This window comes from Notolepis coatsorum (genome assembly GCF_963971535.1).
Source record: "Notolepis coatsorum genome assembly, chromosome: 18".
Classification (NCBI taxonomy): domain Eukaryota; kingdom Metazoa; phylum Chordata; class Actinopteri; order Aulopiformes; family Paralepididae; genus Notolepis; species Notolepis coatsorum.
The window spans coordinates 81205567-81223106 of record NC_140182.1 but is presented as its reverse complement, the minus strand read 5'-3'; the positions used below and the strand labels follow the sequence as shown (position 1 = coordinate 81223106).

The 17540-nt window shown below is 43.8% G+C and overlaps 1 protein-coding gene across 2 annotated transcripts in view; it reads right to left on the bottom strand.

Moving 5' to 3' along the window:
• itpr2 (inositol 1,4,5-trisphosphate receptor, type 2) overlaps positions 1–17540 on the bottom strand; it is a 286031-nt gene that overhangs the window by 20224 nt on the left and 248267 nt on the right. For both annotated transcript variants that reach the window (XM_084334286.1, XM_084334287.1), the window contains exon 55: positions 13464–13624. In XM_084334286.1, the coding sequence (XP_084190412.1) occupies positions 13464–13624 (161 nt within the window). The remainder of the gene's footprint in view (positions 1–13463; positions 13625–17540) is intronic.

Sequence of the window (17540 nt, the reverse complement as noted above, 5' to 3'; positions counted from 1 at the left end):
AATGTGGAGAGCTGGATTCGAACATGCGAATCCTAGCGTCTCCACACTGGTGGCGAGTGCCTTGCCCACTACACCACCTAGCCGCCTCCAAGGAATTAAATAGTCTGCTATGGCTGCATGCGTGGCGCTAACGTTATTGTTTTTAAATGCACAACTGTCGGAAAAACATGGCAGCGATAAGAGCCTTAGACCTACTCCTATCCAAGCTCCGGGAGGGGCATCAAAGAGAAGCCGCCTATTCTCAGTCCTTGCCCCACAATGGTGGAATGAACTACCCACCCCAGTTAGGACAGCCGAATCCCGTCCAATCTTTCGCTGTCGACTAAAGACGCACTTCTTCAACCATTATCTGAAATTAAAAAAATAATAATAATTCTAACCCTAACTAACCTTACTGTCATGCACTTGTCCTAATAAACTAACCTACACTGTAACACGCAACACTTGATGAATATTGTTACTCAGCTGATAGAGTTGTATCCTTCCTGATGACCTGTCGTACAGAACTTGTAAGTCGCTTTGGATAAAAGCGTCAGCTAAATGACTAAATGTAAATGTAAATGTAAGATGAATCGATAGTCATGGAGGCATGCGATTCCAGGAATCGCACAATTAGGAACCGGCTTCCGGTTTTCGATTCCCATCCCTACCTACACTAACTCTCTTTAGATACACAAGTCAAGTCAAGTCAAGTCAAGTCAAGTCAAGTCAAGTCAAGTCAAGTCAAGTCAAGTCAAGTCAAGAGTTTTATTTGTCACGGCATACGAGTATACAATGAAATGCGGGTGGTCTTGCCCGCAACCTGCTTAGCTGCTGGGTATCACAACTACTGGAGTAGATAAGGGGAAGGACAGCTGAGGTTTTATAAACCAGATGAATTAAGAGCCACAGCCAGACAAACATACAGGCAGACAAACTGTGGCCGCTGCCCGCTGGGCTGTACAGTTATGAATCCAGCCACTGTAAAAAGGACCTCGCCCCAAAAGGATGGGCTAATTGGCCGGAAGCCATCTGGCTTAAAGAGGGATAGGGAAGAAAAAAAAACTTCTTGAAAACAAGCATCTCTGCTCTGCGAGCACAAAGACAAAGATGCATCAGAAGTGAAACCACGGACGAACTGATGCCTATCGGATGGATTAAGCTAGCTTTAAAGGAATACTTCACCCCAAATTGATATTTGTGTATTAATTACTCACTCTGTGATGCCTTGAATTCATGGAGATCTTTTTTTCTTGCATGTCTCAATGGTGAACTTAGAATCCAGAAAACGGTAGCCATACTTGATGAATTGAAGTTAATAGAGATTAAGTTTAACAACAGCAAAACTACTGTTTATGAACTCAAACACATAATGCAGTATAATCAAAGTCTTTTTTATCCAGTCGTGTGCTCAGTACTTCCCAAACACATGGATTTACGCAAAAAACTTGCTAACAAAATGGTTTCCAGTTAAACACTCACTCTCAGAGCACGAGTAGCGTGTTCAGGAAAACTGACGTGAGGTCAGGCACGCTTCATGTTCCTGCATGAGCGTACATGGAAAAACTGACCTCACAGCAGTTTGGAGCAAATGTCAGTTTATTATAATTTTTTGCCTACTTTTTCTCCTTTTTCTGTTATTTTTCCTCCCATCCCAATTTTCCTCTCGTGCCAATTCTCCCTCCCCTGTCCTGATCGTTGCTTGCATGTGCCCCCCACTGGCCGGTCAAAGGGAGGATAGAAGCCCATCACATGTCCCCTCCGATACATGTGGAGGCAGCCTGTCACTTCTTTTCACCTGCCAGCGCGGACTCTCATTGGCGAGGTGTAACGTGTAGGAGGCTCACACTGCCCCCGTCTTTGCTGTGCAGGTGCCCTGACCGACCTGTAGGAGTCGCTGTTTTACAATGACCAGACTACCACCCATCGACTCCCCTCCTGCTGACTCTGCCAATTGAGTCAGTATGACGGCCGGCCCAAGCCGGAGGCAACGCTGACAGCCGGATTCGATACCGGTGTCTCCTGCGTTGGTGACGAGCGCAATGTCCGCTGCGCCACCCAGCCGCTAAATGTCAGTTTTCTTTAAGTTGTTGTTTTAAGTTTAATCAATCAATCAAGGAGTGATGCTTTATCTGGGGAGCGGGGGGGGTGTCTTGGATGGGGATCACATAGAACACACAACCGCTCCTCCTCAGGTTTACCTTGGAATCTACCCACTTCTACAGCCAATGGCAGGGTGCCAGACCTCAACTGGGCACATAGAGACCTCCGCCTTCTCTTTAAGTTTAACATTACATAAGGTTCAGTAAAATACTCATTTTTAATCACAACATATTTTCTAAGTTTAGGTTTTTTCCATATCTCTACCTTCCACTTGATCATTTTGTTTTTATTATGTGAACCTTACATTGCAGATTGTTCATAAAAACCATACTTAAGTCAGCAGAAGAAAAAATCATCTCTCTTAAGTCTTAACACTTTGGTTGCCACTTGTTAACATGGTGAAACGTGGTTGAATGCCAGCACCCACTTCAATGATAGCGTTGTGAAAGCATAATCTCTGTCTTAAATTATGGCTATGTGTCTAATCTGCCCGTTGTTTATCAATGACTTGTTTGCAGTCAACATTGTCGAAACGGATATATATATATATTTTTTTATTTTTAAATCGCATTTTGAAAAGCCCTCGTTTTTCAGGAAAATGTGATAAACGGCATTTACTGGAATATTCTGGCATACACAAAAAACCTACCTATTTATGAATCGTTTTCAAATAAACGCTAGATTATCGATAGTATATGTGTACTTATGCACGCTATATAAGCGGTCTGAAAAATATATTCTCTCATTTCCTGATCAGCGCGCGCACACACACACACACAGGGCACACGCTGATATTATAGGTCAAAACAGATCTGATTACCCCAAGACTGGTAAAATAAATTGCTTACCTCAGATCAGATGTTCTCCAAAAAGATTATTCCAATTCCTGATCGCCATTCCAAATATCGATCGCATTTATTGATTCAGTGTTGGGTACTGTAAATATGTATTCCACGTTGTTTTGCGGCTCGGCGATCACTTGGATCCTTCAGTTGGCTTGATGGAAAAGTGAAATGAGGAAACTGGCCTACCCCCTTCATCAGTCTACTCTAATCCAATAGGGTGCAGTTACACAGGGAGAGACGATAGGGGGCGGTATTTTCCCAATGGAGCTCAGAGAGTCTGCAGCACTAGCGTGAGGCTCGATTGATGAAATATGAATTAAAATCGCTAATAAAAAAAAATACGACAAACAAACGCTGTATATCGTTGCTGGCATTCAACTGGCGGCATGAACCAACGACAAAACGCGTCCGTGGCACTCAAAGTGTTAACCAGGGATGACCGTGTGCTCTGTCCCAGTTAAATATATTTTTTGTCACCCTGTCATTTGGCAGCTGGACCAGGCGGTTCCATAACCTAACCATTTCACCTTTTTGTTTGACCAATATAGCCCCTTTTGGTGTATATTTATGGACTCCCAAGAAGTATCTCATGGCACGGTTCTGGATAGCATTACATTCAGGTGCATCATCAAAACCCCATACTCCAGCAGCATGAAATAAAACAGAACCCACCATTGAATCAAATAATTGTGTAAATGTTGAAAACCCAAGGTCAGTGCACACTTTAATTTTACTCAACACATTTTGAATTTTGTTTGAATGAATGAATGTCAACTTGATATTTCAGATTCTCTCCCTCCTATTTAGTCAACATTACAATTTACTGCATTTTGAGCAGGGCAGAGTACAATGGTTGCATTATGCTGCTGCTTTTTTATATTTGACTTGGAGGCAATAGTGCTATGGGGGGAGAATACGCCTGATCACGCGCTGTAATATACGACAAACCTATCTTGTTGGATTGTATGTTCGCCATAGAGGATTTTTTTTTTAATCTTCATCAATTCAAGGCATTAATGTGTAGAGTAATTGATGTTCAAGTTCAAGTTTCTTTATTAGTTGTCATACAAAAATACAGAATACTTTTATATGAAATGCTTTTTTCTGTTTTGCTCCTGAGAGTGTGCTAGATAAAAATAGATGAGTATAAAATAGAAAGTCAAAAGTACGTAAACAAGTGTAAACAAAAGTGTTCAATATACCTATATACAATATACAATGCAGAGTAGGGGAAAAAGTAACTGAGTTACAATAAAATATACAGTACAATGCAAGAATTGGGGTAAGGTGCAATGAGGTATGAGTTGTAGTGCAAATCTCTTGGGTGCTACAGTGAGTTGTTTATTTAAAGTGAGTGTGTACATGTGGATGTGTGTGCTGTGAGTGTATTTGATGGTTTGTTACATAGTGTTATTGTCGTTGATATACAAATAACTCTGTATATAAAAATATGAGAAAAGTAAACGGTATACACAAGGTGCAAGTGAGGGTCTGTACCCTAACTGGCATTATCTTTTACCTCATCTTTTGCATTTAGTTGGTCTTTATTCTTTAACTTTTTACTGTATGAAGCACAATTTCAGGAGGGTCATACAGAACCAAGCATTTCACTGTAATGTACATGTACCTTATGTGTGACGAATAAAACAAAACTTGAAACTGATATATACAGTATATATAAGTCATGTATATATAAAGCCAGGTCTCTGGGACTCTTCATTAAGAGAATACAGCCCAGTGAGCTGTGGTTTTACTGTACTGTGTGCCGTCTTTCAAGAGTCAGGGCTCAGTGCTCTGCTCCACTGATTCATCTCAACACCCCAGTGAGCATGACTTCATAGGCCTTCACGTGCCCCCCCCGCCCCCTCTCTCACTCAGCTGCGGTCGCCATACCACTGTCGTGTTCCACCACGTATGCATAGACTTCTTCCGACTGTGCAGGATAAGCAAGATCACGACTCACAGTGAGATATGTAGAGGAGAGGAGGGAAGGTGTGTGTGTGGTTACATACAGACTACAGGAACAACCTGAGACTTCACCGATAGCCAGGCATAAAATAAACATGAATGTACCTGGCTGTGGCTCTGGGCTGCGCTCTGTGAATTCTGCATTCTGTCCTCAGGGGAATGTATTTACCTCCGACGCACTCCTGGACTTTGAGTTTGAGCTCCCATACAAGGCATCGCCGGGGGGAAAGGACAGTCGAAAAAGATTTTTTTTTTATGAACAACCCAAGTGACACATTAACCGGGTGTGAGGTGGCATAGGACAACACGCAGAGAGAATGTACCGGACACTCTGCGGGTGTGACGTGGCGTAGGACAACACGCAGAGAGAGAATGTACCGGACACTCTGCGGGTGTGACGTGGCGTAGGACAACACGCAGAGAGAGAATGTACCGGACACTCGCGGATAGAGGGTGAACACACACTGTGTCAGCTGACTGTGTTACTACACGCACGCACACACACACACACACGTAGGTTTGGTTTAAGCGGGGGGTCTGGCGGTCCTCCACCAGGACAACTCCACATAACAAGCTAGTTATGCTAGTTCACACCAGTGCCTCCAGACAAATGCTAGACCTGAGACTAAACACAGCTCACATGGGAGGAGCTCACACCACGTCACATGACATGTCACATGACCCACATCACATGACCTAACCTCTACTATAGAAACCACGCTACAAAAAATTCAACAAAAGAGTGTCCAGTACCATATACCCCGTTTTAAATATATATATTTATCTGTCTGAATATACCTGCATATACTCCTATATACCTACTTATACACCTGCATTGGAACACAGGATATGCTGCTGGTGCTTTGAGTCACCTGGTAAACAATGAATCAGACAGAGGCATGGAGGAGGAGGGGGAGGAGGTGGTTGGAGGGGGGGGGGTGCGAGGGGGAGGGGTGCGAGGGGGAGGAGGAAGGGGGGGAAACAAATGAATCCCATTGGGGGACGTTTGACCCCTGACCCTCATAGATCACAAGTTTAGAGACCCCTCTTCTCTTTGCCCTTTTCCGTTGCCACTGACAACTTGTGACGGTTGCGTTGCTAGGGAAATAGAGCGCCCATGGTGTGATAATGACTTTGTGTGTATGCGTGTGTGTGCATGGGTGTGTGTGTGTGTGTGTGTGTGTGGGAAAGAGAGAGAGACAGAGAGGGAGAGACAGACCAAGACAGTGAGAGACACACAGAGAGAGAGAGCCAGAGAGAGAGAGAGAGAGAGAGAGAGAGAGAGAGATAGACAGAGAGAGAGAGAGAGACGGATAAACACAGAGGAGAGAGAGAGAGAGACAGAAACACAGAGAGAGAGAAAGAGACAGAAAGAGAGAGAGAGAAACACAGAGAGAGAGAGAGACAGGCAGACAGAGAGAGAGAAAAAGATAGACAGAGAGCGCGAGAGAGAGAGAGGGGACAAGAGAGCACGTGCCAGCCAGGGCTGAGCCATTAGCAGGCCACTTGAGATGGTTATGTAACAGAGTTGTGGTGCTGCAGTACCTGCTTACCCTGTGGCTGCAGTCATAATTAACACACAAACACACACACACACACTATAACAAGATATTTCTTCTGCTCTGGGCCACACCACTATGTTGTGCACACTAGCTGCGCTTATTGTGTAAAGAAAGTGTGTGTGTGTGTGTGTGTGTGTGTGTGTGTGTGTGTGTGTGTGTGTGTGTGTGTGTGTGTGTGTGTGTGTGTGTGTGTGTGTGTGTGTGTGTGTGTGTGTGCGTGCGTGAACGCGCACGTGTTTGTTGCGAGGGTCATCATCATCAACTACACAGATGGGAGGGCCCGGTCTTAATCAGCCCAGTGTCCCCTGTCGCGTTGTGTCCTCATACTGTAGTAGAGGATGTAATAATAACCGCGCGTGCCGTCCAGACTGCAGAGGCTCCGTGGACATCCTGAGCACCTCCCACATCCAGCCAGACTCTGCTCCCCCGTGTCTCCTCCTCTGGGCTCTGCGGCGAGGAGAGGGCAGCAGCCTGGCGCAGACACCACCTCGGGGGCGTGAGTGACCTCCTCGCTCGTGCTCCAACTTCAGCTACTCTTGACACGGGCGACAGTGGCTCAGGAGGTAGAGCAGTCGTCTGGTTCCCGGTTCGATTCCCTCTCCTCCCGGGCAGTGTGTCGAAGTGTCCTTGAGCAAGACACTTGACCCCTACATGCTCCCGATTTAAGCACTTTCATTCTTTCTGCGCCAAAAACTAGTATTCTCGTGTTTCAAATACAAACGTTCAGCACCAAAAACGAGTTCTCATTTTTAGATCCTTTGATATTTTTCCTTTGATCCCCATTCTAAACACTCACGCGGACCTCCCTGTGTCTCCCTGGCACCGCTGCCTACGTAAAAATTGCAATGACGATCGAATCCCACCAGGTGGCAGTATCGCCTACCTTTTGAACTGAGTCTCTGGTTTCTGGATCTTTCTCTCTCTGTGAATCTGGCTGCAGGAACACGAACTAAGGTAAGGTCTATTTTAGGTCTATTTGACCGAACCTAAAACATGCTTTTGTATCGATCACAGTGTCGTATTTTACCGAACCTAAAACATGCTTTTGGTAACTATCGCAGCTTCGAGGTAAAACGACCCCCCCCCCCCCCCCCCCTTGATGATTTTGTGAAGAAACATATCAGGGTTCCCACGCTTGCCTTGAAATTTTTTTCCATACTACCTCCTGATTTTCCAGGTACCATATTAAGTGATGATCTATAGGCCCCTGAAGTGTGTGTCCCCCCCCCCCTCCCCTCACACACAACCCCCTAGGACACCTGACTACTTACTTGATTTAAAAGATGTGCCAGTCAAGCCTACATTGTAAATGCTTAGAGATTATGTCTTATTGATAATATCAATGCATGAAATAATGCAACAAGCTGTAGATGAACAACAATTTATTGAACTGTCTGGAACACATGAGCACTGGGATTGATATATGTTCTCTCTTCCACTCCTCTCCTATCTCATCCTGTCCTCTTCTCTCCACACCTCCCCTCTCGTGTCCGCTCCTGTCTTCTCTTCCTACTCTTCTCAACTCCTCTCCACTGTTCTCCCTTTTCCTCTGTCATCCTCCTCTTCCATCTTCGCGGCCTCTTCTCTTCCTGGCTAACTGGCTCGTTATGAGAGCTAAGGTTGGCTAGCTACTGGGGATCATCCCTATGTTCCCCGGGTCCTATGTTCCCCGGGTTCTATGTTCCCCGGTTTGATTGATTAATAGATTGAACATTTTATAAATTTTTATTATTTTATTAATGATTAATGTCCGCCTTGTTTAGAACGGTTAAGCTTAGGCCCTCTTTCGAACTGGTTAAGGTTAGAGTTTGGAATCAGGGCTGGTGGTCTAAAATTTTCAATCAATCAAAGCGGGGAACATAGAACCCGGGGAACATAGGACCCGGGGAACATAGGCATGCTCCCAGCTACTGTACCCGGCGCTGGCTAACTGGCTATCGTTATGAGAGCTAACGTTGGTAGCTACTGTACCTGGCGCTGGCTAACTGGCTCGTTATGAGAGCCAACGTTTTACCCAGGTTTACCACACAGTTAAAACACAGCTACTTACATTTGAGGATAAACTTGCATAAGAAGTTTCACTCAAGTTTCACTGTAGATGCCAAGGCTCCATTGGCTCACCAAGTTGCCTGCATCAAATTCCAACATCCAATATACCATATAATAGGATGCCAAGAGCATGCTCTACAACATGGGATCCTCCATTTAAAGGGTTTTTATAAACTCATGTTAATTCTGTGCTCAATAGTTACATTTTATTACACATCATCCAATACAATTTTCCAGGACAACTGTTTCTATTTCCATGTAATTGGTCACTTTTGCTCAGTTTCCATGCCTTTCCATACCTGGAAAATGAAAAAATTAATCCCATGTTTTCCAGGTACCGTGGGAACCCTGCATATATATATGGTATATACCTTTGATTTGGAAATATTTGGAGTTTCAGGCGAGCAACCCAAACGATTTGGGCATATGCATATAACATGTCATATCTCGCAATCTAGAAAAAAAATACTGGATTATTTTGCAAAGGGGCGATGTTTAGCGTGGAATAGCGCACAAACTAAAGTATGTAGAAATTAACTGGTTTGTCAGTGTTGGACTATAAACAATGCCTGTCAAATGAGCCATACTATTGTCTCCATAGCTATAATACAGAACACACGATGGGTCCGCAAACATTGCGGAAATGGTCAATAACGCTGGCGCCATTGAGTGGAGATGGGAAAACAGCGTGGCGGTTAATGAGTTAAAGATCGATACTCGTCCTCCAACCTTTGGACAATTTATAGCAGCAGTTCTCAAACTACGGGTCGCGACCCAAAGTGGGGTCGCGGGTAGGTGACAGTGCATTGGCAAAATAAATAATAACTCAGATCGAGTTTTCCACCTGGCAGCTGTGTGTATTTGCCATGTCTCAACGGACGCCGACACACAGTATTCCAATACACATCTCACTACATCCTGCGCATTTATAATCGTGGGATGGGGGTCTGGTCTTTTGTGTGTAACCTGGACTCGCAATGGATAGGTTTGTTGTCAGAAGCGGTGCCAGTTGGCTGCGATGAAATGGGCTCTGCGCATAACCAGCTGCTATAACACACTGAAGTCAGGTGGCTATCTCGAGGCAGAGTATTGAATTGCCTTTTTTAACTCAGAAGAAGCGCGGATTGATCTTTCGTGTGACGAGCTACTGAAAGTCAAGTTCACTGGACAGGCAAAGTTCTGGATATTAGTCCGGAACGAGTACCCATTGTTGTGTAATGCTGTGCTGAGAAAGCTTGTCCCCTTCGCCTGAATGCCTTCTACAACATAACTGCATTTTTCCGCGTCTCTGATTGGCCAGGTCATTTCTGGTCATGTGACATGTACGCCCAATCGTGGGACCGCAAGTTTCGACAATGATTAAGCTTAGGCGCTCTTTCGAAGTAGGTTAACGTTAGAGTTTGTCTTAGAGCATGGCGATAGAACGCCAGGTAGTTTGCAGGCTGTTAGACCCGGAAATAGGCGCAGAACTTGCTGTCCCACGATTGGCGCACATGTCACATGACCTGGCCAATCAGAGCACAAAACTCGAACGCGGAAATGCAGTTCCGTCGTTGAAGGCATACACGCGTCCTCTTCGCATCAACACACCTCTGTGAGGCCGGATTTTCAGAGTAGAAGCGGATCTCCGCCAAAGCGCACGTGAACGCATTTTCTTTTTATGTTCTGGCAATATATTTTGGCTAAATATGCCTTGTTTTATAAATGTGTATACAGAAACTATTCCGTTGCTTTTGTTGATAATATTCATTAATTTCATTGATAACAGTGCTGTAATTAAATGTTCTAATAAATATGCATGACCAAGTTCAACAACGTGTGCTTTTATTTTGATATTCCTTATTTCCAAGGTGAAATTATGCCCCCAAGTGTGGGGTTGCCAAAAGAAATCCTAAATAAAATTGGGTCGTGGTATAAAAAAGTTTGAGAACCCCTGATTTATAGCTTTGATTAATAAAATAAATGAATAAAAAAGTCATTTTGTAATTGCTTTTAGTCTGCTTTTCCAATTTCCTGTTATTATCTTATTTGAACTTGTGCTGATAACTTGTTTTTATCTTTGTTTTATCTTTGCGTTATTCTATCTCTTTTAGATGTTTACTCGACGTCACTGTAAATTAGGGAAACCTCAGTGTCCCTCGAGTTTAAATAAAGGTTGAATGAATGAATGAATGAATGAATGAATGAATGAATGAAGTGGTTGGATATGTTCTTTAAATTATGTCCCATGAGCCTCTGATTGATTGAAAACTTTATTAACAGATTGCAGAATGGGTACAATGCAGTACGGCTCAATACACACAATTGTTAAGGGATGCAGACCAGAGAAAGACTTTAGTCTTGTTCACATCAGGGTCCCCCATTTTCAATTCATCATGACATTTATGACATACACGACATACAGTATTGGTTAAGAGACAGAGATGCTAAAGGAAAATGTATACATTCGAGGGGAAGAAACTGTACATTGGAGGGGGTTGGGTGGGTGGGTTTGGACATTTACCGGGGCCAGTTTCTAATTGCAGCCTCCCGTAGGTGCTCTTTGAGAGAGATTTTGAATTAGGGTAGGGAATAGGGATTGACATTATTTTACGGCTGTGCTTCATATTAGCTTTTTTAATACAAAACTCGTCGTTAACAATCATAATGCGTCAACACCGCGGCCCAGCGATCTCCACACTTCCAACATGCCTGCCAAGACATTCTAATTGGACGCCTGTCTCCTGTTTGCAATGCAAATGAGACATTGTTATGCAAACGTTCGGGGGGCTATTATTCCCTGAGCGTTAATCACAGGAACCCGCGAGCACGGTTGTGCTCCTGACGCCAGGGGTTTGAATCCATTAACCCGGCGGGTGACACCTCTCCTGCCCGTTACACCTCTCCACGTCCCGCCCGCGATTCACCGCATTGATTATCGTGCAGAGAGCTCGCCCAGGTTTAATTACAGCGTGCCGTGCCACAGCAGGACGGGAGTTCTGTAGCACTTCAGCACCGAGGCCTGGAAGGGGGGTGGGGGGTGATGCGAGGGGGGGAGTACATTGGGATGCTGGGCAGAGGGGACAAATGCTTTTTTTCTAGAGAGAGAGGGAGGGGGGGGGGAGAAGGATAGAGAGAGAGTGATATATATATATAGAGAGAGAGGGATAGTGAGAGAGAGAAGGATAGAGAGAGAGGGGGAGAGAGAATGTTAAGAGAGAGAGATGGATATAGAGAGGGGGAGAGAGAGAAGGATAGAGAAAGAGAGGGATATATAGCGATAGAGAGAGGGGGTGGAGAGAAGGATAGAGAGAGGGAGAGCGAGGGATAGAGAGAGAGGAGAGAAAGAGGGATAGAGAGAAAGAGAGGGAGAGAGGGATAGAGAGGGTAAGATAGAGAGAGGAAGAGAGAAGGGGGAGAGAGAGAGAAATAGAGATGGATAGAGAGAGAAAGGAATAGAGAGAGAGGGAGGGAGAGAGGGGGGGGGGGAGAGAGGAGAGTACATTGGGATGCTGTGCAGAGGGACGGAGGCTCTGCCACATTTTGGGGGAAGTTGTTTCTCTCTTCCTTGGATCGTCTGCTGCAGAGGCTGGGCTCTGGGCGTTCGCTCGGTAGAAACAGTACGACTCCTGACTGAGAAGGAGGACGGAGACACACAGGCTCCAACACGCAACATGGAAATGAGAGCGATTGTGAACGTGGGGCGAGGCGCGGGGTCTCCGAATGTCCCCAGAAGAATAGGAAAAGTCTAAAAAGTTTCACTTTTCTGTGTGTGTGAGAGAGAGAGAGAGAGAAAGAGAGAGAGAGAGAGAGAGAGAGAGAGAGAGAGAGAGAGAGAGAGAGAGCGAGAGACACACACACAGTGTCAGAAATATTGTGTCTATTACTAGGCTTGCTTAAATTGTGATGACACAAAGGAGAATATTAATTATGATTTTTCTTTGCATCTTTGACAGCCACTGAGCTTGTTCAGTACCTTCTTGAGATCACGTGTACAAAATGGAAGGAAATGAATAAAGGGAAGATGATTAAACAGAAGGTTTTGTAGATACAGTACTGAATTCTCCCATCCGGACCAATGCAATTTGAAATATTATTATAGAATATAGAATAGCAGGCCTATAAATGACTTTATTATATGGATTGGGCCAAATCTTCTCTTTCAAATGGCCGAGTTCAATTTGGATTTAGTATCACAAGGCGTGCATGAAGAACCGATAATGAAATCTACTGTATGTACAGTAGGTTTTTTATTCTTGCAAGAGCTCCGCCATTTTTAAACTGATTTCAAATCGGATGGTTGCTAAATGCTCAAAATAGGGGAGACAAACGCATATATGCCAATAACGTTCAGTTTTGTGGTATATAATCCAGAGTAAAAAGAAAAATTTTAAATAATAATCAGGAAGTCATTTGCTTGCAAAAAGCAACAGTAGAAGCCTTTGGGAAGTGTAGTTTTGAAAAATTCCAATGCTCATTGAAAGCTCTGGATGTCCTCTTCTCAAAATGAATCAAAATTACTACATTCACCGACGGCCGGTAATTCAAAATGGCTGATTTCCGCGATGACAACAACACATTTAAAAAAAACTAAAACCTCACTAATAACCCTTTAACCTATTGGTAAACGAACGTATTGATGAAAATATACATTATAACTGCTGTTGTGACATGGTTATGATGTTTATTCTGGAATACGTTTGAAAAGAAAACGATAATTATGTCAGACAGTCTGGAGAGCTTGATTTATGACGTGATGTCATTTGCGGTCCGGCCCCGGACCGCACGGGCGGAAGAGGTTAAGTAAAAACCAAACTATACGTTAATGTGGGGGAGGGCGGAGTTCGATTAGTATTCAAATAGTTCCCAGTGACTATCGAATAGTAATTTTGTTGAGTTTTGCCCATCCTTACTGCACACTGATGTTAACGAGGTGCCATGAGGTAGCGTGGCGGTAACCGTTATGCACTCTACTGACCTTGATCATCTGGGCCACGTAGCTCTCGGGGCCGGTGTACTCCGTAGGATCCTTGACCCTCACCAGAACCAGGAAGTACAGGTAGTCCCACATGTTGTGCTCCGACTTGATGTGCTCCTCAAACGACACCGTCTTGTTGTCAAACTTGTCCCTTTCCAACCCTGTAAGACATGAGAAGGGTGGGTGGTGTACTGTAGGTGGGGGTCTTATTAATGACTCTCTCAGCCCTTCTAGAATTCACATTATCTATGTAGTATTGGTACTTTTACATAATGTTGTCATGCCCTGGCCTGTCACTTCAGTATTGGGACTGTGGTTTTTCAGTAATTGTTATATAAATTCTTCTATCATTATTATTATGAATCATATACACAATTGTTTATCCCTTACTGATAAATGACAAAATGATTCCTGTAACATTTAAGAGTAACAATATACACTAAGATGAAACACTGTGCTGCCTTTTTGTAGATCTATCTAAAGCATTTGATCTTGCAAAGATTATCTAGTATTGCTTTGGATAGAAAAGCGTGTGATTATTTGTTTGAGAGGTGACAGTGTGTGAAGTTAGGAAATGCCCAGTCTGAATTTAGTCAATAACAAAAGGTGTGCCACAAGGTTACATTTTGGGTCCCGTCCTTTTCACCATTTATATCAATGATATTGTCTCTTCCTTGAATGGTTGTGAAGTCCATCTTTATGCTGATGACACTAATGTGTATCGTATTGCTGACTCTGTACACCTGGCCATTGAGAACATGCAACCTTTCTTTAATGCTCTTCAGGAAGCGCTTATTAATCTTAAATTGGTACTTAATGCAAGTAAAACAAAATCCATACGGTTTACTAGAGCCCGAAATATTGAATATAATGGTTTGCATATATCCACTGTGAGTGGTTCTAGCATTGAGAGAGTCACTGAGTATAAATATCTTGGCATTTGGCTCCATGAGAAATGTACAATTAACACATTGTCTGCCACGCAGTATGCCCATCTTTGTGCCCAGTCTGCCAGCGCTGTAAGCCTATGGAGATGTTTACCTTATTTGCAGGGCTATAACTTTTTAAATATTATAGCTATATCGACATTACTATGGCCCATTCAACATCGGGTATCTATCGTTCCGGATGTGGGAACGTTATATTTTTTCATTCATACATTGTTGTGTTAACACTTTCAGCGCCACGCCTGGTTTTCCGTTTTACCGCTTGAATGCCACCATCGGCGCCAATGTTAACGTTAATATCGCCTAATCTATGTTTTAAATTATGGCTATGTGTCTAATCTGCCCATCGCATTATCAAAGACTATTTTCCAGTCAGTGCTGTGAAGGCAGATTGTTTTTGTATCGCGTCGTTGCCGTTTCAGAGCAGTTAGAAAATCCCCCGTTTTGATATAAAAACAGCTCATTCTGGAGCATTCTATGAAAATCGTCTTTTAGTGGAATATTCCACAACGTTGATATTCGTCGGCCTTTTTATGAATCGTTTTCAAATAAACGCTAGATGATCAATATTATACGTGCACGCACGCACATTACGGCCGCGCACTGATAATCGCTCCGTTGATTTCCTCACGGACTTTTACAGTGAAACCGAAAGAAGACATTTCACAAAACAGCTCCGCGGGGCTCTGAGGCTCCAGAATGAACTCTAGTAACCCCGGCTGGATCAGTGAACTGGAAAATGTGGAGTACCGAATTTTTTCCCCCATTCATTTTCATTGAGTCCATTCCAAAATCACTTATGTCATCTGGGAGACGACATGGGGCGCTTTTTTCCACAGTGATCGCCGGCGCCCCTCGGCTATACTCGGGTAGGCTCGGGTGATGCAATAATTTTTCAGATCGCAAAAAAAAAATTATAATAATAATCCCGAGAAATCTCGTGAGTGGCATGCAACCACCTAAAAAAAAAACTGAGAAATCTCGTGAGTGGCACTCAAAGTGTTAATACCGTCGTGAATATAATTATGTTTTTAAGGTTTTCTGCAGTAATTCCTAAAACGCAAGTTATAGGCCCCGACGCATATGATAGATTATCGATTGGCGTTTCTTTCCTATACACGCTATATTAAAAAATTCAAATGTATATGATCGGTATACATTATGCTTCATCATGCGTGAAGGAAAGGGGGGGGGGGGGGGGGTCGTTTATAATTCCTTGATAGTCAGTGGCGGCTTTATATAGTATGGATTGATACGTTAATCAGACTGATTGCAAACAAAGAAATGGACAATCAAGCTGAAAATAACGTTAGATTCCTCTTACCGTTCACCGATGAGACTGGAGGAAAAATATTCCAATTATTTGACGTCGATCTGCTAGATCCATTTCCCGTTTGTATGACGCAATAAACGCCGAAATCATATTGATTATTGCGTTTCGAAAGCGATCCCAATGCACTCGATTGTGTATCTAGACCCACGTTATAATATATCTCTGGCGGAGGAATTTCCCTGATGCACCGAGCGCCACTTCCGGTTTGTAACTCGCCCGAAATCCACCAGGTGGCGGTATTGAGGCGTTACAATATCAGAACAGGGTCCAGCTGCGTCCCGGAGGGAGGCTGGATGAATTATGAATGCCATGGCGAAAATGTTTTATATTGATCCCAAAAAACTAGTCTACTCGTTGTTGGCGTCCAAAGTGTTAAATACCATATAGACAACCTTACCAGAAACAGATGATTTCCAAAAAAAAAAAAAAAAAAAAATATATATATAAAAAAATTAAAATATTGCAGTCAGGCCACTGAACTTAGAAGCAGGCCAGGACAGTGTTTCTAGTTGCAGCAGCGCAATAGTTAGAGATAACCTAGGTGGGGAACAACCAGGAGATCTCACACAAGTTGGAGAACTATCTCTCTCTCTCTCTCTCTCTCTCTCTCTCACACACACACACAAAAGGAGCCGCATGTGATTGGTGGAGGCGGGACCCTTACAAAAAACTGTTGTTGCTAATCATTGACACATGCTAGCCTGTAATAATCCCCCCCAGAAAAATCTACTTTGCATTTGATATATTGCAAATATATGCCATCACACACACTGGCATTTAAAGGGTTACTGTTACAAAGGATCAGATTAAACCGAATATATATATTTATTGATTGATATATATTGCATAGTATTTGTATATCGTTTGATATCCCTTGTATATTCCTTGTACATATACACGGAATATCCCTTTAGCCCAGACCATAATATTTCATTCTCCTATTGGACAGCGGTCCACAGGCGCCAGAGCCATGCCTCCGGAGTCAGGTTCAAAGTCACCGTCAAGACATGTCTGTGCATGCCCGGCCTTGCCCAGGGCTACGAGACAGAAATGAGGTTGGCACTAGTTTGTCCACCTAACGTATAAATACGGCGCAGGTGAATACAGAAGCACTTAGTCAGAAGTCAAGAGTTACCCAATAAGTTGAAGCCTCACCCACGATACTCCGTGCGGTGAAGTATGGCCTGTTTGGCCCCAAAATAGAGCATTGAGACCGCGTGCGAATTAATAACTGAATTGTCAGAGTTTGGCGCTATACCGTGTGCAAGTGCGACATATTTCTATTAAGTCAGTAATAGTCTATTTGTGTATAGTGTATCGTGCGGCTAAAGTTCTACAGTGACCAGCATCACCAACGCTTCCTCGTATCAGCTAGAGTGCTTATCCAGGCTGGGCTGCTTTCATGGCGCTTTCACCCGAGGAGACCTAGACGAGAACCGTGTGGACATGTACACTGGATTAATCTACCCGACGACTACATAGCCCTTTGCGGCTGGATTATATTTGTTTTGGTCCTGTGATTTATGGAGCGGAGAATCGCCGACGCCTACACGTGTTGGATTTACCCTGTGAGGAGCCAAGTCGAGTCGGCGCCTCAGAGAGCCTGAGGCCGGCTAGCTTTCTTCACTGTGGAGCTACAGTCTACGGAGAACAGCTGTATTCGTCTGTGGATCAAGAGGCTATTGCACCGTCTCCTGTACTTGGAGTCTCCTTAGTCATCGTTGACCAGACTCTCTACTACCGACAGATCCTCTACCCCTGCTGGCTTACAACCGGGGGGACCCTTCCAGTATCTCC